We start from the raw sequence: 26962 nt of genomic DNA, 5'->3' as shown, positions 1-26962 counted from the left end.
TTCAGCAGCAGATTAAATATTAATATCGCCACAATACAGAGATTGCAGAGCATCTCCAGTTACAATAGAGATCCGCAGATCAAAGTGGCGCGGCAATGGTGGGTGCATGAAAGCATTTAAAGAGTGAAAACTGCAACTAAACATGACCAAGGAAGCTCTTTAACTCTACTGTGGTGAAAAGATGAACAACTTTTTTTCCTCTTTTTTTTTCTCACAAGGATTGAATAAAACACATTTACAAGGCTGGGGCTTAGTCATATTGTGCACTCATTACCCCGTCGCTAAAAAAACCCTCCTCCCCCGCCTCCACCTCCCCTCTCGCTGCTACATTTGCCCTTTTTATGAGTCCTCCTTTCCCATTTTTTCTTTCCCTCCCTCCTCTTCTTTCCTTTCTCTCTCTCTCTCTGTTTTTCCCCAACCTCAACACGGAAATTGAAACTGTATCTGGGCTTATCTGCAACCTCCCTGTGCATCAACTGCCGAGATGTTTAGACAAATTTTATGCATTATGCAGCGCAAATATCAAAACAGTTCTTGGCAGTGCCAGCAGAAGCCTCATTAAAAATTCCTTAATTAAATCTTCTTGCAAAATGTAATCAGTCCAAGGAAGGGGTTTTGTGTGTTTGTATGTGCACATGTGAGTGTGTGTGTGTGTGTGTGTGTGTGTGTGTGTGTGTGTGTGTGTGTGTGTGTGTGTGTGTGTGTGTGTGTGTGTGTGCAGTAGAGGACGTGTGCATGTGTGTTTCTTTCTGTGCCAAGGCTTTGATTTGTGCCCTTCATGTTATGGCTTCGAGAAGTAATCATTAACGCCAAAGCCACTTTGGCTTTTCAAATGCTGTTTTTTTTTAATATAGAATAAACAAACAAGTGATGATCCCATTTTTGTGCTGCTCTGCATCCACTCAAACTTGAGATACCTTCTGTCCTCTGATGTTTCTGGTGACTTAGTAGATCAGGAAGTTTGTCCCACAATGCATTGCGTTGCAAACCGTTATACTCAGAATATCAGAGGAGAAAGCTCAGAACTTAATGTTTTATATTAGAAATACAAATAGAAATAATATATAAAGCTATATAAAGCTGCCTGTTATAGTAAATAATTGTGTGTAACCTGTAAAATTTGTTGTGTGTTTGAGTTTTACTCTTCTTCACGATCCCTAAGAAGGCTGATTAGTGAACCCACTATCAAAATAGAAGCAGCATAGCTCTGTTTTGATGAAAAAGAAACTTTTATTCAGTGGAAAATGCTGATATATTATCAGTTTTGATCAAAAGTGGAACAAATATAATAAAAGTAATACATTTGTGTTGTTATTTTGTTACTTAAGGAACAAAATAAGACTTATTTCTATGCCAGGTTGTTTTGTGCCATGACACAACGGAGTACGGTCCTATTCCAAATGCTGTATACCGTATAGTAGAACGGACTTTCTGGTGTCCTTGCCAATAACATAACTGTCAAGTACACAAGAACATACTAGCATCCTTCAGTATTGAGAAACATCCCTAAAGTCCAGCTTTACCTCCATAAGTTGTGTAGATATTAACCTCATGTGGCAGTAGTTAGCACTCCTATTGCTAACAGATCATGCTGGCTCTTGTGATGTGAGGATTCACATAACACATTTTTTTATTCATTCATTCCTCAACATAAAATGATTTTAGTTTAAAGCTCCTCCATGATGGATTTGCATTTGCTCATTAATACCCTTTAATTTTTAGTGTTCTTTTTGTAACATATGTAGTGAGCTGTCATCATACGGTATCTCTCCACATCCTCTCAACACATCAACTACAGCCTTCTCTTAATGAACTCACTAACCACAGAGACGTTTTCTACCAGTCTACCCATATATAGTTTCATGTCTGAATGAAATGTTATATTAAAAACGACTATTCTATATGTTTTGAGTGCATTTGAATCGTTGCAGCACACAAAGGGATTTGCATACCTGGCGATATATTTTTGGTAGAGGTTGACATCGTCACTGGGGGGTTTATCTGGCGGCAGACCATTCCTAATGCAAAAGCAAACACAAAAGAGACAGGATTAATGGTGGGGTAAGGCTGACTGTTGTTAATAAGAAGAAACTGACACAATATTTACTTATGAGCCACTCCCAAACTATGTAGTACCAATTTACATTTTTCTGTGGCATAACAGCGTATTTTTATGTACCCTATGAATCAAGCACAGAAGGTGCACACTTTGATGCATGGTCTCCCAACCAATCAAAAGCAAAATGAACGGGCGAAAACGGGACATTAATCTTTTATGGAGGTATTTTCCGTGAGTGCTCGTATGAAAAACTGGATAATAGGGATGAAAAAGAGGTGAAAATGGGCTTTCCTGGTTTACCTGGAAGCCTGGGCCCTAATGTTGATGTTAGGTTGACTCCAATCCGTCTGGATTCGGTTCAGTCAAAGGTGTAAAAATAATTCCACACGCTGATAGACTTAGCGCACGTTTCAACACAAATTAATTTCAAGGCAGGAAATAAAGAGGAATTTATCACATTACAGAGTCATGCTGAGGAATTGTGTTTTCCTTTTGTCACCTGTGTTGTGATTCCTTTTGTGAAGCCGACAGCAGTGCTGCCTGCAGAATAACAGTGATAATAGAGATTTGGTTCTGTTTGCTCCCTCGCAGCAAGTGGTATTTAGCTTCATGTGAGCAGCTCCACACAGGGGGATGACCTGAGGTTAATCTGGCCCAGAGGGGAGGATGCACTGCCAGACATTTTCTCCTAGCACATCTCCTCCATGTGTACTACAAGCACCAGACTGGGTCAGTTAGCCAAGACTGCAGCATCGCAAAGCCCCAACCTGACAAAGGCCGAAGCGTGAGGGAGAGGTGCCTGAGGGCTCTCGACACTGTCTTTGATAGGTCTTGATTAACCAGAGACAAGGTCATAACCAATCAAACAGACTCTGGATAAGCTCCTTCCAACTGGTACAGCACACAGCTGTAGGTTAGCTCCCCAAACCCCTCGTTTGCTTCCTTTAAAGTGCACTCATCAGGCAGTGTTGAGCCGACCCCTGCGACTCGCCGCGAGGTTAGTCATGGCTCTGAAGTAATTAAAGGGAGAGTTGTTACACCCCAGCCAAACGAAAGAAGTCAGTCACTTTGCGATGACTGTGCTAAATCAGTCTCCATGGAGTGCTAAAGCAAGTAAACACTTCATGCACCCTCGCAACTCATCATGTTGTGGATATATTGGGCGTTATGCGCTGTTTCACACCGCATTCCTGGTGGCTGCTATGAAGGTAGCAATTACCTGTGCGTTTGGCTAACTGACTCACAGAAGCAGTTAAGAGTTTGTGAGCATCACATTAGCTCCATGAGGCGCAAAGAACACAGAAATGTGAGTTTGGCATTTTCGCTCCACTGGTGAACTTTGGGGATAGCTCAGATTGGTTGAAGTAGGTTTCGGAGGAGTAGCTGGTAATAGTCGGCATCTATGGCTGCAGTTGACTGCAATATGAAGCAAGAGCCTATTTCTAACTTTTATGCGGTGTCACGCTGGGGATCCAACATATTATAGCTATTTAAGCCTTCTGTCAGTGCAGAAATGGGATATGTAGCTTCACTCACCAGGAAGAAATTATCTCTGATTCCCCAAAAGGACACTGTCTACTGCAAGTAAGATACTGACTACTCAGAAGCAATACAACCAAACCCCACTTCCTTTTCAAAAAAAAATAAAATAAAAATAATAATAATAATAATAATTGGGTTTTCAGATTTTAAACAGGTTTAAGGTTTTCCTAGTTAAAGAAATCCCGATTTTTCTAACCAATAACCACATTTTCACTAAAATAACTTGCAATTAAAAGTATTCTGTATTTTTCTTGTCTACAAAAACTTAAATCCAACATTGCTAAATTTAAACCCATGTTCATTATATTAGTGATGTGTTCCAAATAGGCCTAAAAGGTAGAGATGTTCGATATTATCTGTCTACCATAAATACCGGCCTACACCAGCATCAAAACTTAATAATGGTATCGGTTTTCAGTCTTTTATTGACATACCATAAACATTTTATACATCAAACTCTTCAGCTACTTCTTCTCTCTCTCAAAATGTCAGATCTGAGTTGAAGTTTTTGAGATAATTTCGTTTTTTGGGCACAAGTTGTGAAGTAGAAATTGCCCTGCGTAATGAACGTTTGTTGCCCTCATAGCATGTAGCTATGTATAGCTAGACAGCAAACAAACGACTAAAAAAACAAGATTCTTCACACAAGCCTTGCTTTTCTTATCTGAAGATCTTTAACAAAAAGGTTTTACCACCATAACTGCAATATACTGTATAAGCAAAAGCACATAACTAACTAGGGATGTAAGAAAATATCGATATGGCAATATATCGTGATATTTTTTCATGTGATATTACATCAATATTCAAAAGTTGTGTATCTAAGTTTTGGAAGAATTTACATGCAATCATTTGAGTATTTTCTATTCTTTAGGTGCAATTCCAATGCCGACCACTAGTTGGCAGCAGTGTGCAATAGGTTTTGTTTCCACCATTGAAATGTAAATCCCTCTTTTATGGTTCAGATACCTCATGTTAAACATGTTAAGTATCAGTTTGGACTGTTTATTGCATTTTCCTATAATAAATTCAGTCAAAGAAAATCGCTAACCACGTCTGACTGAATGTATCACAGTATATCGTGATACATTTTATCATCTCCCCGTATCGAGATATGTATCATATCGCCAGAATTTCACCAGTACATAACACTATTGGTCACTAATACACACATCTTAGTGTCATGCTTAGAGAGAATGGGACTGAGCTGCTGTTGGAGACAAAATAAACATGGCACTCGTAGTTGTCATTGTGCGCACAATGTTTAAAATGTAAGGATAAGTTATATGTGATGTTAGTAACCTAACATGTTTTAGTTTTTCTTTTTGTATGAAAAGGGGACACAGCATATTTTGGTACCGATTTATAACGGTGTCAGAAATTAGGAGTCAACAATATTGGTATATAAGAAATAGCTTAAAGGTAAACATAAGAGTAAATGGCCAGCTAGTGCCACACATTTATTTAACTGTAAAATCCAAGTTCATTCCCAATCTCTTTATTTCTTCCAGTCACATTCAGTTTTAGCAGCATGGAATCTGTTTAGTATTTTTTCCATGTTTTTATTTTAATGACTTAATCTAAAACTCTCATTTACATTATTAAGATATGAACATTGATATAATTATAGATTCAATGATTCAGTTGTTTCAGTAAAGTTTTTTTTATTGTTGAGTCAAACTTACTTTACTGAGGACACAGTTCCAGTAGTGATGGAGTCAGTCTTGGAAAAGGTGGATTTTAAGTAATCAGCGGCATTGAAGCTTAGGTGACCCGTCTGGTCCATTGTAAGTCCTGGTGCAATGCTAGCTCCAGTTGCACCAACTGTGGGGACACCGGCAGCTCCAGGATTCCCTGGTGTTGTAGCCAGAACATTGGGCATCAGTGAGGCTTCGGGATTTCCTGGAATTAGCTTCTGAATTGTTCGGATGTCATATTTTGAAGGGCGACCCACTTTTCCTGTCTTAAAGGCGATGGCGCCACCCATGTCAGGGTTGCCCTCGCCAGGTTTGAACAGGTGCAGAAACTTCACATTTTCCAGATCGTACTTGGAGGGTCGCTTGTAGGTGTTACCGTTCTGCTGAGGGCTCTCTCCCATCTTCAGCTTCTGAATGAAGAAGTCATACTTTGAGGCTCGGGAGGCCATGTTCTGCATGTGGGAGGAATTGAGTGTCTGAGAATTACTCAGCTGAGGGGCCGCTGGCGGTTTGTGGTCCAGACCCGAGGGGTAAATCTGTGCCTCGTTGCTTGGTAGACACCCAGAAGTCTGGAGCATGGTAGGGCTTTTGTCTTGGGCCAGTTTGGAGTTGAGGTTGTCCGGTTTGGATGGGGAAGTATTCATGGGCCAGGGTGGGATCTCACCAGCTTTTAGCTTGCGAATGTACTCTTCATACTTGGAGAAGCGAGCGCGACGGGAGGCCTCGTCACTGCTGAGGGATGAGGGGTCTGAGGTAGCAGCTTTGAGCTTGTCGAAGCTGATCTTGGTCAGCTCATCCCTTACCTGCTGGTCATCATAGCCAAACATTCCCAAAATCTCATTCATGGTGTTGGCTGCATAGTCTCGCAGGGCCGATGCTTCTCCTGCACAAGGAAAAGAGAAGGATGTCATCTGCACAGTTCTGTTTTTATTCTTGAATTTAAATCAAACACGTTTGGGAACTGTCTGGTTATTTGTGCTGTCTGGTATGACTTTCATAGTGTAAAGGCCAGAGGTGGGACCAAGTCACTGCTTTGCAAGTCACAAGTTAGTCACAAGTCTTTCCAGTCAAGTCTCAAGTCACGTCCAAGTCAAAGATAACCAAGTCCACGTCGAGTCCAAACTCAATGATATCGAAGTCCAAGTCAAGTCGAATTCCTTAACTTTGATTTTGCAAGTCATGATCAAGTCATCTACCCAACTTCAATTTAATGACAATGATAATAAATAAATTCCAGAAATAAAGCTTCTTAACCCTCCCACTGTCTTTATGGGTGACCCCGCAAGGAAAGTTGACCATTGAGCAGGATTGATGGTTTATCCCTTGAGGTCCACGTGGTAGGGGTGAGGTGGTGCTCACTCCTCACCCCTACCACGTGGACCTCAAGGGATAAACCATCAATCCTGCTCAATGGTCAACTTTCCTCGCGGGGTCACACCCATTAGCACAGTGGGAGGGTTAAAGCTTCATTTATTTGCTCAAACAAGCAGAAAGTGCAACTGAAACAGATTATAAACAAACTGCTGCTGCATTTAGCAGTACAAGATCACACCCAGAACCAGAAATGATTTATGATTTTTGTCCATGTCGTGCCACCTTTGTGCTAAAATATCAAATATGCTCAAGTCATCATCAAGTCAACAGATGCAAGTCCATTCAACTGGCAAGTAATGGACATTCAAGTCAGAGTCAAGTCGTAAGTCTTTATAGATTTTATCAAGACAAGTCAGAAGTCATTAAAATAATGACTCGAGTCTGACTCAAGTCCAAGTCATGTGACTCGTGTCCACACCTCTGATAAAGGCTTAAGAATAGAGGTCATTATCCTCGTTATTTAGCAACAATAGCAACAGGAAAAGTGCTTCTGCAACTGCAAGCTACAACACCTGAAAACGCCAAACAAACAAACAGACTGAGCCTCTTCCTGTTTTGGTTGAACTGTAAGCTAGTGCTGCAAAATGTGCAGGTGACAATATAAAACAATCAGGTTTGCTTCCTGTATTTATTGTGCTATTGTAGTAGAAATGTTGAAACATTAAGCTGAAGGTTGATTAATTCTCATACGACAATAAAAACACGATCTTCCAACAAATATGCATAAACACGTTCTAGAACATTTTAAAATATAAAAAATAATTCCTAATTTATAAAATGTTTTAATCTTAAGACTCTTGAATTGGACAACTTCCCCAAGGACACAAGTGAAATACAGTCAATGTACAGTTTAATTGCATTATGTGGAGATTAATTCTGCCTCATTAAGTATGATTCAGGTTAGCGCAAGTGGTCAGAAAGTAGGAGAAAGGAAAGGATGATTTGACCTGAAAGCTCTGCATAAAGAAGAGGAGCTTTAATAAGGAGGAAATGGTGCAGAGAAAAAGGGGAATGTGACAGCAGAAAAAAAAGAAAGTACTGGGAGATGCGAGGTAGCCTTTTTCTAAATGACCTAACTAAAAACGTCTTCTCTTGTATGTTTTTGCATATTAGGCAGAATCTGAGAACACGGATATTCCAGCATTCTCCAGATGATCATTTCAACATGGCTTCTCAAACCAGACTTGGCACAGTCACAGGAACAAGGGCCAAAAGTCTTTTTTTTTTAAATGTGTTTTATCGCTGTTTTCATCACCAGAGCACACATGAGCTGGCGGGAGGTAATACCGCCAACCATCCGAGGTAATTAATACACAAATATTTCTGTTCTTGTCTCATATTTCTCAGTTATTGCTAAATCAGTCCCTGGGCCCTGCTCTGCACATCTCCTGCGCAGCATGTAAAATAATCCCCAAATTTCCATTCACCATGTTGGGGGTTGTTCCTCGGCTCTGCGGATCAGTATGAAAGAGTATCTGGCGGATCGAAGAGGCATGAAATTTTTAAGAGAAAAATGGATCAGCTATTTGAGAGGAAACACATACATGTTTGCCAAATCTATTGTGTTTTCATGTGTACTTAAACCACAGTGACACTGTGTGTATACAAGTGCTTACTGGGTATTGTAATACTGTATCTTCCATTAAAAGTTTTTTTTTACGTTAACGATATTTAAGATCATTAGAAACGCATTTGTGAGGAGTCCATTCAAACTGGACAAACACTTAATTTAACTGGGTTAGGAAAATAATCCTTGATTGGATTTTATTGCTTTGTGTTTATGAGAGCATCTCAAGTCACAGTGTATCAGATTGCTTCAAAGTTCAGTCAACACGTTCAGTGGTTTGGTCGTAAAAATTAAATTACACTTTACTAACTGAGGAATCAAAGTAAAATGTACATTTTTTTAAATATAAAACTAATTAAAACCTTACATGTAAAACTCAAAATATTGGAATATGGTGCAAAAGTTTGTTTATTTTATCTTAAAAAGTGACACTAATAAATTAGACTCATTACATGCAAAGTTGGATATTTTAAGCCTTTATTTGTTATAATTGTGATGATTATGGCTTACAGCTTAAGAAAACCCTAAATTTCAAATCTCAGATTATTGTGAAAAGGTTCAATATTCTAGACTCCAAGTGTCCCACACTAATCAGCTAATGAAAACACCTGCAAAGGGTTCTTATTAGTCATAATCACACACTGGTGAAATGATACCTCTGCATCTGACCCATTCAGGTGGGGAGCGGGGAGCTGCAGCAGCGGCTGCGCTTGGGAAGTATTCGGTGGATTAACCACCCTGATCCAACCCCTTGAAGCTGAGTGTGAAGCAGGGAGTCACTGGGTCTTTGGTATGACCCGACCTTGGATTTGAACCCCAATCTCCCAATCCCAGGGCGGACACACATACCACTAGGCCACTAAGAAGGTCTCTCAGTCTACACTGAATCATTGGAATAAATGGACTTTTACGCCTTATTCTTAATTTGGGAGTTTCACCTGTAAATTCTGAATGTTTTTGTTGAAGAAAAGAAAAGTTTACAATCCTATTGCCAGGTTATCTGGAAACTGTCTGTTCATGCCAGTGCCCCATTTAAATCTGCATTTATTTATCAGGATTTATTATTATAATTTCTGATGAATCAGCAAAGGCCCATGACGCATGATCAATGAAAGGCAAAAGTCCGAATTGGGCGGGATTATTCCTGGGAACAACATGGGATAGCCTCCCTATGTTTCTATGTAAATGAGTTTTGTCCTCAACCACAGTCTGCCAATGTTCCCATGCTGGAAAACAAAATTACACCACCTCTGTTACATAAAAAACATACTGCATAAGTAGTACTTTTGATTTCTTCCTGGTTACTAGCACATCTGACATTTCTATCTGCGCTGTCTCTGGTGACGCCGTAAGAATCCACAAACAACTGGCTCCTAATCTTGACACTTCAAGTAGGCAAAATCCGACACACGGCACAGAGCTGCCTTGTCTATATTTGAGGCAATTAGGCCACATTTTCCCTCGCAGATATGATAACAGATGGGTATTATATCTCCATTTGCTGACCAAACATGGCCGTCGGTGTGGCATGGCTTCACTGTTCACAGGACTAAAGAGGCTGAGGTGTTTTAGATGATAAAGATGCTATATATGGACCCGTCTAAAGAGTGTCAGTGCAGAAGCAGGAAATATAAAACTTTTGGCAAAAAAATGAGCTTTAATAAGCTCATCATGTGAAGTTTTCAATACTGTGGTTTTTTAATTACGTAGAACAATTTATTATGAATTTAAAAAGCTATTTATGTTCATATCAGTGAATTAGTTTGAGTGGGTTTTGTTTAAATGGACAGTGCTGAGCTAATAAAGAGTTGCAATGAATAAATGACATTATGTACATTTGTTTGATGTAATTTGTCACACAGAAAAAGCGGAGCTTAAAAACTTCCACTCTGTTTGCTTAGTTAATTAACAGGCAGTAAATAGAGGGAGCTTTGAAATGGCTTGAAATGAACAATAACCTTTCAGGGTGAACCCAGGATTGCAAATGGAAGTCATGGTCAAGGCTGTTTGATCCTCGGCTACGAGCGTCTCTGTCATTGCTTTCATACTTTTTATTCATTGTTTTTATTTTCTGTTGACTGGCTTAAGAGGGCTCTAATGCGACATCTAAATGATCTAGGAAAAGTATTCTGGGGTTTTGCACTGATAGGAAATCCGCACGATGCCTCAATGTGAGGAGTTAAATGTTTTGAAGGTCGCAGTTTCTCTCATTGATCTTGCAATGTTTGTTAATTACATTGTCACTGATGTTGTGAGAGATAATTAAGCCACTATGTTTATATGCATAATTATGTGCACTCCACATCAGCCTTTGAAAGACAGCGGCGAGAAAGAGAGGGGGAAGAAAGAGACGAGGAAAAATGTTTTAATTGTGAGCCGAGCAGAAACGTGGCAATATAGATGCCCTAGTTACAATCAACAAAGAGCGACTCGGGGAGAAAGAAAAAAGAAGAGAGAAAGAAACTCTAAAGATAAGATTTGCAACTGATGCAGGATGCTCTCCCCGCAGCCTTCAAGCGCCGAGGTTTAAAGCAGAGAGGGAACCAGAAAAGGGAAAGACGCAACAGTCCTACGTATTTACAGACCGGCTTTTGTTTGTGGCATTAAAATGAACAAAGTGACTAATTAAAACCACTTTTCATTTGTCTGTGAAATGAAACCTGCGTCGTTCCTCAGAAGCCCCCTGCCCCCCAGTTCAAAGTGTGCTCTTTCACTGAAAACAAAGAAACGATCATAAAAAGACGAACATGTCTCTGAGGTGGATACTTAGACCTCAATGGAAACTTAAAATACTGTTAAACCGAAGCGAGCGTGAGCAAAACAAAACTTGTTTTTTTTTTTTTGCCACAACAACCGGTTTCACCTACAACTTCTTTCCCTCTGAGTGAAACTGGTTTTATTTATTCTTATAACCGTGCAACGGTTCTCTCTCTCTCTTTTTACAGCTTTGTGTTTTAACGTCTGCTACCAGGGTCACTCTCTCGTTCGCTTGTTTCAAGGGTCACACGGTGAATAACGCTAAACAGCACTTTCTTAAAAGCCTGTGAGAGCCGTTAGCACGTAGCCACTGCCAGCTTTATCTGTTTGATAATCAGTGAGCAATACGAAGGGAACATCATGCCACAATTAAACGGAGGTTATTATGTGTCATTTTACAACAGCGACCCATTGTATTAAGGATTCTATAAAAAAAATCTAAATGAAACAGGTTCGCTGGAGTGTGATGGGGCACTGCCGCAGAGCCTCCATGTTCCTGACTTGATTTGATGACTGATCGCTCAGATTTGACGACTGCAGGAGGGGAAAAATCAGAAAAAGTACCTCCATGGAACAGAGGAGCCTGAGGCAATGGCTAAGTTTAGTGAGCTTAGGGGGAAAAATCAAAGAGTCAGTCTGTAATCCTGGGTGTAATATGAAGCTTAGCCTGGCCCTGCCATGTGCTTTTGGCCCTCAGCTGCTGAGAGAATGAATAAAGACCAAAATGCCTGCCGTTTTAGGCCCTCCCCATTATGAATGTCTTTAAACGGTGAACCACAAACAAGTCCCCCCCCCCCCCCCCCCCCCCCCCCCCCGCTAAATCTGTCTTTACAGTAGCAATGTCACTGGCTATTCCTATTGTAACACTAGAGCTTCTCTTTCCAGTAACAGGCACTCTTAAGTTCAGGTGGATGAGGCGGTGTCACCTTGACGCTGTGGAGAGGAATGTGGTTAGGACGTACCTGGAGAGGAGAAAGGTGCTTGGCGACTCTGGGCCTCGCTTGGCGGCATGTAGCTGTCATCTTTGGGAGGCCTGTCTTCGGCTTCTTTGTCGTCATGGTAACTGCCATCCTGGGAGCCTACAGGGGCCTCAGGCTCCTCGGAGTTGTCCTCGTCATCGCTGCAGCCTTTGGGCTGTACCATGTAGACGCCCTCAGGAGGGCCGTCCTCGTCGTTGCTGACTCTGAGTTCGTGCTCCTGCTCATCGTCGGGAGCTGGCGGCTCATCCCCGTACTCGCCGTTGACCCACTTCTCAATGGCCTCTCGTCTCTTTTGGTCCTCCTCGAGGCTCTGACTGAGGCTCAGGCTCTCGGGGAAGTTGGTCTCGTTGTCGTCGTAGTAGGAGCTACCACGCTCGCTGTTTTCCGCCACGCTCTGGTCTCCCTCCGCGTTCTGGGAGCTGCTGTCCACCTGGCGGCTCAACTTGGCACAGATGGCGTTGAGTTTCAGGCCACCTTTCCTTTTGGCGGCCATCTTGGGTTTTCCTGAGGTCGTTTCAGTGCATAAACTCCTTTCAGCTGGTGGAAGACACAAATAGAAATGTTAGATAGGCTAAACGCGGTCAGTCAAAGCAAATTAACCACTTCTCCCCTCAACTAAAGGCTTTGTAACGATTGGCTTGAACCAGTTTGTTCTTGTCTGCGACTTCAACTGATTTTAAATATCGCAGTGGAAAAATAACAAACCGGCACAGACAACAGTGGCTGCAGCTATTAATAACACCCCAAAAGCACTTAACAACAACAGCACCAGACTAGAAGGACACAGAGATACTGTACACGTCTGTCTAAGTCACAGGTTTCTAGTCAGCTCTGAACTCGGCGGTGGAAAAAAATTAGAACACCAACAAAAAAGAAAAGAAAAAGAAAGGCACAAGCTGCTGAAACCACAAGCAGATAGGTATCAGACCCCCTACAGTCCTACAAGCAGCAAGTGCATGGCTACATAATCCTTCACATGACAGTGCTATATAGACACAGTGAAATGTTATCTTCACTCTCACCTCAACAGGCTGTGGACCTGACACTGAGGAGGGGTGGGGGGGGATCAGCATTTAAGCTGTCAAGATGTGGAGCGAAAACCCTCGGTGCTTTCGGTGAAATCAGACTCAGTGACTTGAGTCCACAGAGCCTGCTAGTGGAAGAATAACCTGCCGTGTTCTTAAACATGCTGCGATGTCTGTATTTTATGTTTACTTAACAAGTCGCAGCATTTTTCTCCCCCACACGGGCCCCTCTGAACAATAGCACATGATACAGTGCACTTTGGGGCAGGAATGGGTGGCATTATTTCAATCCAAGTGGAGCTATCTTTATAACATGTCCTCTGATGAGGGAGGAACAGCTGCCTGTGGCATTCCATATCCAGAGCTGCCTTTTTAGGGCAGAAACTGCACTCCGTTACCTTTCACTTTATTATCCAGAGCCACCAAAGTTCACCTTCCAAAGCTGCTTTCCCAACAAATAACGAGCTGCTTTTCAGGACTGTTGATATTACGGAAAAGCGGAAGAGTTACGGGGAAATAAAACGTGCACATTTTCAGTTTTTCATCCGGCGGCAGGTGAAGACCGCGTGGGATGAAATGATATTTTACGTAATTTTAAAGATTTGTTGATTTACAGACGCGCCGTTTCGGGACAAAAGTAATGTGCAATATCAGAGGTAACAAAGTTCTATCTTAAATTCTCAATCCTCTCTCCATATCGGTGAGTATGAGCCTCTTCATTTTCCCTGAGCCATAAAGCCAAGCATAATCATGTGTGAGCCATTGCCGGCATTATGTAAATCACATCGGAGCAACATAAAATCCTGTTTTCATTTTCTTTTTTGCAAAGCTGTGGAATCATTAGAGGATATGCAATTTGAAGGAGTTTACTGATCACCCCCGTCGCCAGACGATGAACCCGGTGCTACCCACACATGCTTTCTCAGTTACTGTATTTACACTGCGGGTTTCCTCTCTGAAACAATGACTTCAGGACTCATGCACTTTTGAGGGGACTGCATATCAGAGGCACATCACTGCACGATTTAGTGTTGGAAAATTGCAGCTTGGAGGTGAAAGGGTCAAGCTTTAAAAGATAGCTAATTTTTAAAAAAAATAAAGGATCAGCTGGGAAAACTATTAGGAAGTGGAAGCCATATATTCTCAAGTCTTTTTCTTTTTCCAGAAATACGCGCCAAAGGAAGATTGAGGTCACCTGGGTGTTGCTGTGGAGGTCATTTTTCTGTTTACTGTTCAGTATTTCATGCTTTAACTACTGATTTCCTCAAGCTGCTTGTAGGAAATGACCCTACTGAATGGCTCCTTTCCATTTGTACCTATTTATGTTTAGCTAACAATGAGGAGCGGAGCCGCTACCTGTTGATTAACAGACAGGCTTTAAGGTGAAAAATAAGAACTTCTTAGCTTAGTTTTAAAAAGAAGAACACAGTTTGTAACAAATTAAACACCGTGCACTTCCCTCGAGGAGGAACGTGCCACGGTTCAGCGGTTTATGAAAGCAGTCAGAACTATTATTTATGCTGATGGTTTCTGTCCACAGCAGCTTTTTTGCCATTGCTTACAGTAGGGATCGCTATGGTAACGCTAAGCTGTTTACCTCAAGTCGTTTGTGTGCATGATAGCGCACAATGAGATAAAATCTGTGGGGACCTACATGAAAGAACAATTTTTCCTCCTGGGACCAACACCACTCCTCACACACACACACACACACACACACACACACACACACACACACACACACACACACACACACACACACACACACACACACACACACACACACCACTGAAAGTCCACTAAGCATTCTGCCTTATTAATGAATATCAGAAAGAAAAACAACACTGTCACACGCATCAAACATTATTTACACTCAGTTTTAGCCTGGTGTGCTAATTGTCAAGGAGGAGACACCTCTGTAAGCATTGGGATTTGAAAAAAACAATAGGCAGGTTCGAACATAACAGCTGAAACTAATTTTTCCAGCTGCTTATGTTAACGCTGACATTAGTTTTACAGGAAACAGCGCAGGAGCGAGAAGAAGAGCCACGTAGTGTCTGTATAAGGCCAAAACAGGAGGAAAAAGGTCCATTTGAATACTTTGTTCTGCGTCAGGACCTTTTTTATCTTCAGTCAAAAATCGGCGTGCAAGTTCCTTCGGGTCCTGCTTTGTCTCAGAGTTGGATTGCTCAGCTTGTGTCATCCAAGTCTGTGAGACAAGCTAACTACTCCACAGCTCTGTTAAGCCCCACAGGTATTTTTCCTCCCTTTGTTTTGTTTTTTTAATGCAGAATGTGTGTTTATGTGCCAGAAAGACATCACTGCTCAATCAAGTGGTGGTACAGATCCTCATAACGCAGTTGGGAGTGCATTATTTGTGTGAATGTGCACTGTGATCAAGCCTGCTATGGAACAAGGATGTGACGGTTGATGGTAGTTGTGAGCGCCAGTCCCCGTGCATCCAGAGCGCTCGTGCAATCAGCTGCAACGTCACCCAGAAATCTGAATGAGTTGATTTGTTTGTGAAGTCGTAGCGAGCGGCGCTGCCCTGTAAACAGGCCAGCTCCCCACTGCGCTCCGGTTTGTATGGATCCAGCACACAGGAGGGGTCTGTATATGTGAGGTGGATATTACCTGTTTAAACTGAAGCTTATCTCCTCACCTAATCAAACACAGAGACAGAGCCCGTTGTAGATTCCCGCTGAGCTCTGACATGACTGACATGAGGACAAAACCTCCCTCCCCTCCGCAATATCTTAAGTTAATTAATACAAACAAGGTCTAGGAGGCGGCTGTTTAGCTCGGGATTATTTTACAATATAGAACCCAGAGTTGGTGAAGCTTTTGTTTTTAAAAAAAAGAGAAAAACAAGTCTGGTTATAACTTTATGAACCTTTGGCAGATTAATCGACAAGCCTCCCAGCGTGTAGCTCAGTGAACCTTCCATGTCTCTGCCTCTCAGGGGAGATGTATGTCTGACAGTGTGTGTGTGTGTGTGTGTGTGTGTGTGTGTGTGTGTGTGTGTGTGTGTGTGTTTCAGGAAACTCAGACAGCCAAACATACACAGACAACTCTTGAAAGTGACAATGATTTTATTTTTGTAAATTCACAGCTTGCTAGAGGAGATTGTCCCCACCCAACCTCTCCGTCTTTCCCCGCGCGCGGTGGAGAAGCTGCAGCCGCCACGAGGAAGTCAAGCAGAAAGCTGCTGATGGACAACCACGCTGCTGCACCCAGACCCCAGCATCTGGCCCTTCTCTCATTTTTATTACAGAAGAATAACAATAAGCAGGTTGCCGACCCCGCCGTGAGATTTTCCACAGTTTTCTAACAGTCGGTGCGGCGGATGCGGAGAAATTTCCATTTTTCTGCATGCATATTTAATTGAGTTTTGTCCCAGTGGTGCGGAAATGATTTGTTTTTTGCTCTCTGTTCACTTGACTCCTCTTCGGAGTCGCTAACCCTGATTAAGACGTTCCCGTTAATTTCCCAGCGCACACCTTTTTTTTGTGCATTAATGGTTCTGATCGTCTAATTAAAACTTCTCAGCTCGGCTGCTGATCACCGCTCGTTGTGCCTCTGACCTGAAGTTTTAATTGCCGCATCAGAAGCGATAATAATAATTTTGAGGTTCTGATGATTAAAAACAATGCCATTGCCAACTAGTTGATAGATGGGGGTTTGGAGGCGGGTGCATCTGAGGGAAAGTTTATGAAGAGAGGGGGAATAGAAAAGAGATGGCTATGGTGGTTTTACACAACCAGTGGGCAAAATGCTTGTGGAAGGGGGGGGGGGGGGGGGGACTGCTGCAGGTGATCACTAATGGGGAGAGGGAACCTCTCAGCTCTGTGTCCCTCAGAGTCTTCCTGAATAAACAGATTTGGCTGGGACTGGGAATTAACCCCCCTTCTCTCAGATCTAAATCTGCCCCTCACTGATCCACTTTGGAGCTCTAGGCTGAGAAGGTTAAGAGAGGAAACGGAGAACAGAGAAAAACCTGATAAAGGCACATAAAAGATGAAAACGGTCTGCTTATTTTCATAAAAAGATAGGCAAAACACAAAAGGAGCATTGTTCATTAAGTGGTTGGATGGAAAAAAGAAAAGAAAAGAAAAAGGAACCAACGGCGACTGTTGCCCTGTCATAAAACACGGTTTTGATCAGATTAAATGATATGTGGATCACTGTCAAAACAGAAGAAGTGAGTTGGTTCTGATATTCGTTGGACTGGTACTTTCACACTGTACTTTACAGATCACACACACACTGCAGCGCTGATAGGAAATGATTCAGGCATGAAGATGGAGGAAACTGCCAGCAGCACACGCTGTTCTGTTTTAAAACCCACTTTTCTATTGGATTTGTTTGGTTTTAGCTCATGATCGATATTTTTCTGTGTACACATAAATATACGGTCTCTTCTAATTCATGCTGCATCCTCCTCCTGTCCTTTTTCCTCACACATCTCTTTTATTATTAATCGGTTATTCTGTTTGCTTGTTTTGCGTCTTTTGTTTTTATCGATAAAGCACTTATTGCATTTGGAGCAGAATGTGACCTTGTGCATCGTCTGCAGTCTTTCTGAGGCTGCTGACCTTGAAGAGCCCGTTTGGACTATTTCACTCCGGCTTAGTCCACAGGCTGTTACAAACACGAGCCCTCAGCCATGTGCCACGCTCCCGTCACACCACCGCGAAAAAACAAACAAGGCTCTGCAGGACAAAGGGAGACACAAGCGACCCTTGTGACACTCACAGACTGCACAGGACAATGGATGGAGAAGAAAAAATAACAATGTACACTTCAAGCACATGCATAGAAGGAAAGACAGTGAACTTGAGGGCAATCAGGCAGGAAAGTTAAGATCTAAGGACAAATCCGCCCTCTGGCTTAATCACAAACAGGGTAATTATGGTATTTTCCAGCACAAGAGGACAAGCCATCTAAAATGGTTTAAGGGAGGAAAAATAACAAAATAACAAGAGTGACACGAATCATCCTGACAGCTACGGACCAAAACAGACAACTTTTGTTCACTGTGATGGTCGGCGGTGATTCACAGAACACTCTGCAAACTTGTTAAAATTGTACATCAAATCTGGACTCGCATCTGGCACCGAGTGCTGACTTCACTTGCAGCAGAAGGTGAGAAGTTCCCTTCAAATAAATAAAAAGTGTGCATAAGATGCCGTGCCTCTGCCGTCTGAAACAAGGGAAATTTATTCTTGCAGCTTTGTTTTGAGACTCGTGCTCAGTTTCATGACACCAGGAGTGCAATTTGATAAACTATCCGGCATGGTAAATGAGCAGACGACCCCTGTGTCCCTCCCCCACGGTTGCTGTGCTTGGTGTGAGAGCAAGGCAGCGTACAGTACAGCGGAGAAGGGGCTCAGTGGTGAACCTCTCAAGGGCCCTTGAGCTAATATCTGTACAGATTAACTGCTTCAGTTGTATTTTGGTCACGGGGATCTCTCTCTGCCTTAGTGGCTTGTTGGGAGGAATAAGGGGAGGTGATCTGTGTGTGTGTGTGTGTGTGTGTGTGTGTGTGTGTGTGTGTGTGTGTGTTGTCTTCATATAGTAGATTTTTCTTGTAGAAGAAAAAAAGAAATGTTTGCTCAAGAGGACGGGTGTGTTTATGAGTTTATTCTTGGGGATCACGTTAAAGCTGCTATGGTGAATCTTCGGAGCAAGCTAGGTTTTGAATGCAACCCCCCCCCCCCCCCTCCCGGTATCTTGTCTACGCTCCTGCCAGAGCCGGAAACCCACATTGTTACAGGAAACGGGAGAGAGCTAAACACCAATCGCCGTTTTCTAGGTCCAAACATCTTTTGTTGTCGGTGACTTCAAATGGTGTTTTTCTTTTTGGGACTCTGGTAGTTTGTCCTAAAGGTGAAGTGGTAGCAGCCGGCTGTTTCTCCTTCTCCGGTATTATTGAGCCATAAACCTCTCACACCAGTGGTGTTCTGTTGCTAAATACATGTTAGAACGTTGTTAACAGGCATGGGGAAAAAAGTTTGAAGCTAATTTGTTTTCCAAATTTGCCATTGTAGCTTTACCTGATCAGAATCCAGAGTTTACCTCACAGACATCTCCACCTTTTTACCTACCTCTGCACAGGACACACACACACACACACACACACACACACACACACACACACACACACACACACACACACACACACACACACACACACACACACACACACACACTCTGTGCCAATCCTCCTGGGTAAACTCAGCACACACTGCTCCATTAGTTATCAATTAAGTCTGGAAATCTCCACCTGGCTCACACACACACACACACACACACACACGTTGCTGAAGCCAGCACATAGCACCTCTCCCTCAACAGGAAGTGGAGCCTTATTTGAGCGCGACCGTGTGTCCGTGCGAGTGGCACTTTTGTCCATGAGGTTAACCTTGATATGAGTCCCTGTCAGGCCAGATAATGCCAATCAATGACGAGCCCTCACAGATAACCCCTCCTGTGAAGCCTAAAAAGCAGAGCTGTTTAGATCTTTAGACGTGCCCCCTTTCACCAGCATAGGAATCGAATTACAAGGAAATGAGCTGTGGCATTTCTTTAATAAGACTCTTAAGACATTTTGACAGCATATAAGGCCTTGTGCTGTTAAAAAAAAGCCACGGCTGACGAAGCCTCCTCCCTCACAGGAAGGAAAAGTAAAGAAGCAAGGGGGTGGGCCTTATCCCTCTTCCCTCTCCAACTCCTGAAGATTTCTTAATTGATTTTCAAGGTTACGTTGTAAATTTGTTTTTCAGACTTGAGGGCCCTGTACGTAACTCGAGTGTCTTAAGCTATTTGCCTAATTCAGCTCAGTTTTGGCACATGTGCACCAGAGCCTGCTGGCCTCCGCCCCTTAAACAGCTTTTATCCTCCTTTTTCCTCTTTTTCTTTCTCCTTGAAAAGAAAGAAGGTGACATTACCCCCCACCCCCACCCATCACCAAAAACAGCATGTATTTCCAGACAGGATGGCTGCGCTGACAACATCGATCCCTGGCTACCATTAAAACATTTGCTCTGCCTGACAGATTTTCCTCTTTTGGACTTTACGTGCCATAGGAAGAATCAGAGGTGCCTGTTAAAACGTCAGCCCGAGTCGCTCCTCTGACTGTCCAAAAATGATCTGTGGCTCAAAGACAAAAAGTAAATAAATACGTCACATTCTTCTCTACGCTTCTGCTTTCTTTCTTCCGTGCAGCTCGATTAAAGTTTGATCAAAACACACACTTAATGGGGCAAAGAGAGGAAGTGATGAGAACAAGTCTGCCTGCTTGTGGGATTTACATTTTTTAAGCCCGTTTGGATGCAACTCGTTCACTAGAACTTTGGTTTGCTGTAAAACTGCAGGATGGAAGTGACAGCAAGCTTTTTCAAGAGTGTGTGTGGTTGTGGAAATGTGGGTAGATGTGCAATCCACTGTACACATGTACTGTATGTTAAGTGGCTGTGACCAATATTAAGTGTGCATGCTGTGTGTGTGTGTGCGTTTGCAGGGCATCTCCGTCTGCTGGCTCTCGGTCATGTCAGTTTCTCTGAGATGCACTCTGGCATTTCCACCTGAAAAACCATCCATCGTCACTCTTCTAGAAACTACATTTCTGTCTAAAATGTGCTTTACAGAAAAGTTTGGCGTGAACTGGAGGGAGAACTAAACATGTCACGACCTAAAAGAGCGACGCTCGTGTTCTGGGAGTTAAAAGTGAATTTGAAGGTGTGATAAAACAATAAAAGACGAGGGAGGGAGGAAGACTGTGAGAATAAAAATGAAACAAGCCAAGCCGCTTTGCAGGAGGAAAAAAAGCCATCTATTTTGGGTCTCAGTATACAAAAGGAAGTGCTGCTAAGTTGACTCAAACAAATAAATTTGCTTTTGATAAAACCACAGCGACTACTTTTGCATTCAACACCAACCCCACTTTGTTTCCTGCATCTTTATCTTCATGACTTGCCACATTTATGAGAATCCTCTCGCTAAATTGTCAAACACAAAAACAACTGAAGGATTTTTAAAGCGCTGCCGTGCTGACGGCTGAAAAAATGTAATTTTATTAGAAAAGTGGCGGGTTAAAGGAGAGCTTCAGAAGTGAGCGTGGAGCGCTTTACCTACCTGCACCGCAGCCAGCTGCCCGTTTTACATTTCTGCAACATTAATATTCCTCTTATTATTATTTTAAAGTGAAAACGGATACTCTGTTGAAGTGCAAATCTGATGAATTACGGGAGCAGATTGCTGCCATTAATTATTAAAACCTATTTTATAAATATTCAGGTCTGTCATGCATCTAATAATGAACGCTTTAGAGGAGGTTACTTCCTGTGCGCATCCTAATGTGTCAGAAATATCGCTTTTAATCACGCTCGTGTCAGTGAGTATGCTGAGTTTGAACCTGCCAAAAAAAAAAAATCTTCCAAATCAAGGAAACTCAGACGGCCAACTACCGTGCTCATCACAGCTCTTCCTTTCCTGCTGTTTTGCATGATCCGGGTTTCTCTCCTGCCCCGTCTGAAGACGCGCTGAGCACCTCGCTGCTCCCTGCTGCATTCTCACTCCGGTAATTTGAATGGAGAATAATGCATCGGCAGCATTCTACCTTCTGGACACACCTAGTCCCAGTGCTGCTGCCGCCATATGCTCTGTTGATACATATTCATAACACTTTCTCCTGCGTTTGAGTGTCTGTAAGCAGTGAGGCTTAAGTGACTGCCTCACAACTTCAAATAGGGAAGAAGAAGGTTGAATGGTCCAAATCGTTCCTAAATGTTTGAAGTAGGGGCGTTTTGTGAAGCTGCGTGAGGCGGAAGCTGCAGCTGGATCAAACGTCAGGTGGACAGGTCACCTCCAGCGCACCACCACCTTCATCCATCCCAGCAGCGCTCAGATTAGCTGCATACAGTAACGGCTTACAGACAACCAGAGACACACATTTTGGAGCACTCTGAGATTAACATTGTCAGAGCTACAACGATACCCCTTCATTATCTGCACACGGGGCCTCCTTCATGCGCCCGCTTGCTTCACTGTCCTTTCCACTGCTTCTCTGTGGAGGTAGTAATTACTAAAGCTAACATTTCTTTCTCTCTGTGCCATTTTCTTTCTTTTTCGGCGGTGATCTCAAGTGCTTTCAGCACAAAAAAGCAGAGGTAATACCAGTGTGGATGGCAGCCCCAGTGTGACTCCCCGTTTTGTGAGAAAATCTACTCCAGGATTCAGCTCTGGGTCAGACACTTGTCGTGCAACAGTGAAACGCTTGATGCACCGGCTGCAGAATCTGTTCTGCTAAACACTGTTGGTGTAACGGGCTTTGGATCAGAGGCACGTTGGCTCTTTTCATTATCAACAACGCTTACGACTCTTTAGCTTTCTTCTTCCTCTCCCGCTGGAAATGTGGCTTTATCAAAGGCGATGGCTTGCTTCAGCGCATTTTCTCAAACGTCTTCTTCAGCCCGCCGTTTCCCCAAGCTGCTCCCGGGTAAACGTCACTCATAAAAACTGGGGAAGATTTGATGGTGAGATCAAAAAGGAAGAAGGAAGGACAGTAAGGAGGAGAGGGAGAATCAGGAAGGGGGGTAGGAAAGATGCCCTCCTCCACAGTCTGACACAAACTAGTGCTGAGGGTAATTTCTCCAAGCGGGGCCTGTGTTTTCAGACGCAAAGACAACAAAACGCAGAGAGCTGCCCCGAGACATCAAAATGGGCGAATTTGACTTCAGAGGGTCTTCAGATGCTTGAGGAGTTGTCAGAGCCGGGCCATGGGGACTGATCAGAGAGAACAGAAGGTGCCAGCAGGCTGTTAACAACCAATACGGGAACCACGCCAGAAAGGCCGTCTCCTCCCAAAATGCTAGTGTGCACCAGATCACTGAAGGCTTCAGCCATACTGTGTTAGCTCACCTGAACGCTTTCATCTCCTGCAACTTTAGTGGCCTGAAAGTTTATCGGTTGCTGTGTGCAGACTTTGTTGTGTGTTGTTGGAATAGAGGCGGAAAGGTTTGTTTAAAAATCCACAAGTAGGTGCAATAAAGACGGAGACGAGGAACAAACCTCTAACAAAAACAGCTGTTAGAAGACTGGAGCGTCAACAGGTGTCTCCATGAAAAAAAAAGAAGAAAAGAAAGAAGTTATTTTATGTTCGATGAGTCACGGGGAGATTTTCATCAGCAAATCAAAGACGGGCTTCGTTCTTTGGAGACATGAGCTGTGTTGTGACACGCTGAGAGCGACGTCCGCATTCTCTCCTGTGTTGTTCTCGCTCATTCTTGGAGCACCAAGTTCACTCTAAACAGCCCGGGGGAGATTAGGGTGGCTTATATTCAAATGCACATTTCTGCTGAAAACCCCACTCCACGAGTGGGCCGAGGAGATGGGTGCAGGAACCCGGCTGGGACGCGAGTCAGAGGAGATTCTGTCATTTGTAAATCAACAGAGAGGAAAAGTGAGGGAGCAAAGACAAACAAGTGTTGGCTCTGCTATATGAGTTTAGTTAGCTAGAGAGTTAGGGAGTGAGTTATGGCTGGTGAAGGGCTGAGGGATGCTGTATTTATGAGGGGACTGAGTGAGTGTTAAATCCCTGGTAAGAAATAAAGTCGTCCCTGAGCGAACAGGGGAAACATTTCACTCGCTCTAAGAGGTGCCTTGAAAAAAAATGAAAGCCATCCCTCTTCCTGAGGAAGCCCTGCTCGGCATTCCCTAAAATTACTTCATTTTTTTAAAGAAATGCAATAGATCACATGCAGCCACGTGAATATGAGGGAGATCTCGTCTGTGGACATAATAACCAGCGAGGCCACAAGTCGAGGAAAGGGGATTCTTTTAAAATTGCATGCAGATTTACTGAGGGATGTTTGGCTGGGGGGGGGGGGGGGGGGGGGGGGTCAAAACACACACTGCACTTGTTGCAGAGGAAAGGGTTTCCGTTTGGGTTTATTCAGACGGTTTTGTTACTCAAAAGTGAACAACACTACTACTTTTTATCCTTCTTTGTACCTCAACACTCACAAAATCTTTTTTATTCTGAAAATAATAATAATAATAATAAATCAATGTCAAAGAGAGTTAAAAAGCCTGAAACAGAGTGAGGCCCATGGCCAGAGGAAAAGAAAAAAAGCTTCATGTTGTGCAGATCCAAGTTTAAGTCAAAGCTCTCTCCAAACCCCTGCAGTAGTAATAACAATTATTACTTAAAAAGGCAATATTTTTACATTAACTTAAAAGGCTATATCTTTTTCTTCCCCTCAAGCCTGCACGGCCTCACTTACCCTAAGTATCTTCATAAATCACCAGTTACTGTTAACATGTACTCCACAATTCAGTCATCAATCTCCTACCAGGTCAGAGTAAAAACAGAGGGGGAAATGTCTGCTTAGTAAAATGTCTCTCTCGTGAACGCTGCTACAACCACCCACAACTCAAACACACACACACACACACACACACACACACACACACACACACACACACACACACACACACACACACACTGTATAATATGCCCACAGAACTGCAGCGTATAGAAGCCATCAGTGAAATAATACACACGTGCCCGGCACGCTGCAACCAAAGCAATCCTATGGGACACGGGAGCAGTTGCCAGATCACCACGGTTACGCAAGCCAAATTCAATTCTCACTCTGCTGGCTCCATTTGTTCTGAAAACAAATAAACAGCGAGCGAGGAGTTACAGTCGGCCAACATCTGCCTAAGCAGGGAATCTCAGGCCCAAACTGAAGCGCTCGCTTGTCTGACACACACACACACACACACACGTCTGCATGTAAATCTGTGTTTATGTTCACAGACACAGTATTTATTTAACTAAAAGGAGAAAATCTGACTGTACACAAGAAGGATTATTCATCTTAGAGACGCGTCTCCACTAGGGAGAAAAGGACTCTTTAGCCTTTTTTCAACAAACTCTATTTACACCCGCGGAGTGGAAAATCCCTCACATGACAAATCGCTCCATCACAACATCTGCATCCAAACAGCCAGATCAGTGTGGAACAACACCAGTAGTTACCCCACGGTCAGATCCACACAGATCAGACGCTTTCAGATCATTCTTCTCATAAAAGTGACTTTTTACCTTAAATCACAAGTTTGGAGTTAATAAGTGGTTTAAAATGTTAAAAAGTCACATTTTAGCCTAAAACACCAACTGATAAAGCTATTACTTAACGTTGCGGAATACAAATGAGTAAAACCAAAACTTTCTTGAAACAAAATCTGAGTAAAGTTTTTAAAATTTTGAGGAAAAACAAATTTCCTCCGTTCCACCGAGTGTGATAAACACAACCTCTCTGCAGGGCAGCAGGGCCTGAAGTCAGACTAAACTTTTGCAGAACATCTAAACTCACTTAAACATATCAGAGAATGTCAGCAAATGTTGAAGATAAAAACTTTAATGTTCTGTTCAGAAAACAAACATCACACCTGCTGTTTCCTGACTCGTGCTCGCTGACTTTGACACCACCCACCTCTCCACTACACATGCGTGCCTGATTCATGCCAACTGCAAAAAGGAAACCCGTTCACTACGTAGCAGTTGTGTAAGTGTGTGTGAGGGAGTGAGTGTGTGTATTTGTCTGAGGGGTGGAGGGAGGTGACGGGTGAAGGGGGTGTGTGTGTGTGTGTGAGGCTTACCTGGCAGCAAAGTGCCCTCAGTGCTCTGTCTCACCTCTCCCTCCTGCCCTGGAAGAAATCTCTCCACAAAGCAAGGCATTTTCTCCACAACTGCTCTCTGCCAAGGCTCTGCTCCCTCTCTCCCCCTCTCCCTCCCTCTCTCCGTCTCACTCCTTACCTCTTTCCCACTCTGTCCTCTTCTTCTCTTGTCTATCTCTCCTCCCTTCTTGCCCTCCCCCTCTCCCTTTTTCTCACAGATGTGGAGGCTGTGCGAGTTTACCCACATTACCAGTAGGGGTCCTTCATCGCCCTTCTCCACCCTGCAATCACGTGGGGGTGGGGGTGGGGGGGTGCACAGCGCACGCACACACAAAGGCCACTTAACAGGTGCCCTCCTGTCACTGCTACAATGAGAGCCCAGTGTGGACTACAGAGGGGGAGACAGGTGTGAAGTGGGTGGTGTGCAGCGGGGGCTGGCCCTCGGCCCTTTTGCAGCCCTGCTCAGCTCTGTGAAGCTACAGGCTCTGCCCTGACTCCTCAAGTGTAGTACAGTAGAGGCACACACACACACACACATACACATAGTGTCTCCCTCTTACACACACACGGGTATATGAGCACACAGATTGACTTACAGTGGATCCCTCAGAGCCAGCAGCCTGAGAGAGATGAGAAGACACACAGACTGTTTGTGGATGCGCACACATCCACTCAAAACACACACACACACACACACACACACACACACACACACACACACACACACACACACACACACACACGTACACACAACTGCTGCTGTTTGCTACTGCCGCTGTTGACAGTGATAACATGGGCTTTGTGCCCCGTGAGTGAGTGTGCACCCGCACATTCATGCACAAACACACACACACACACACACACACACACACACACGCACACGCACGCACGCACACACACACACACACACACAGCAGATGCCTATCGGCTATCGTATTTCAGGTCTCTGTCCTGTTATAGTTTTTTTTACTTCTATCTTTAAAAAGGAAAGAAGGCAGTCCTCACTGACACCTGCATGTTAGATTTGAAGCCTCCCAGCCAGCGTGCAGTGGGGAATTTCTTCTCTCTGGTCTACTCGTGGAGCCCTTTTAACATTGCAATATCAATACTGGAGAATATTAGCTGTCGTGCTGAAGAATGTCAGAGCTGCTTCAGAGTTTGAATGGGAAACGATGCACATAGATGTGGTATAAGCTCTGTGTGCATTAATGAAATGTGAAACAGCAGGTAGAGACATAAAACCAGAGTTTTAAGGAAGTTCGTGACCCGTCAGC

General features: G+C 43.3%; 1 protein-coding gene across 6 annotated transcripts in view; it reads right to left on the bottom strand.

Moving 5' to 3' along the window:
- casz1 (castor zinc finger 1) overlaps positions 1 to 26962 on the bottom strand; it is a 212189-nt gene that overhangs the window by 22762 nt on the left and 162465 nt on the right. For 2 of the 6 annotated variants that reach the window (XM_054745828.2, XM_015967634.3), the window contains 3 exons: positions 11959 to 12513; positions 5287 to 6181; positions 1953 to 2018 (listed from right to left, as the gene is read on the bottom strand). In XM_054745828.2, the coding sequence (XP_054601803.2) occupies positions 1953 to 2018; positions 5287 to 6181; positions 11959 to 12469 (1472 nt within the window). In that variant the 5' untranslated portion in view covers positions 12470 to 12513. Of the gene's footprint in view, positions 1 to 1952; positions 2019 to 5286; positions 6182 to 11958; positions 12514 to 25670; positions 26399 to 26962 lie in introns of those variants that run through there. The other 4 variants (XM_015967632.3, XM_015967633.3, XM_015967635.3 and 1 more) reach the window with 4 other exon arrangements.

This window comes from Nothobranchius furzeri, chromosome 15 (genome assembly GCF_043380555.1).
Source record: "Nothobranchius furzeri strain GRZ-AD chromosome 15, NfurGRZ-RIMD1, whole genome shotgun sequence".
NCBI classification, from domain to species: Eukaryota; Metazoa; Chordata; class Actinopteri; order Cyprinodontiformes; family Nothobranchiidae; genus Nothobranchius; species Nothobranchius furzeri.
Note: the sequence above shows the minus strand (reverse complement) of the source record. Positions and strands in the feature narration are given on the sequence as shown.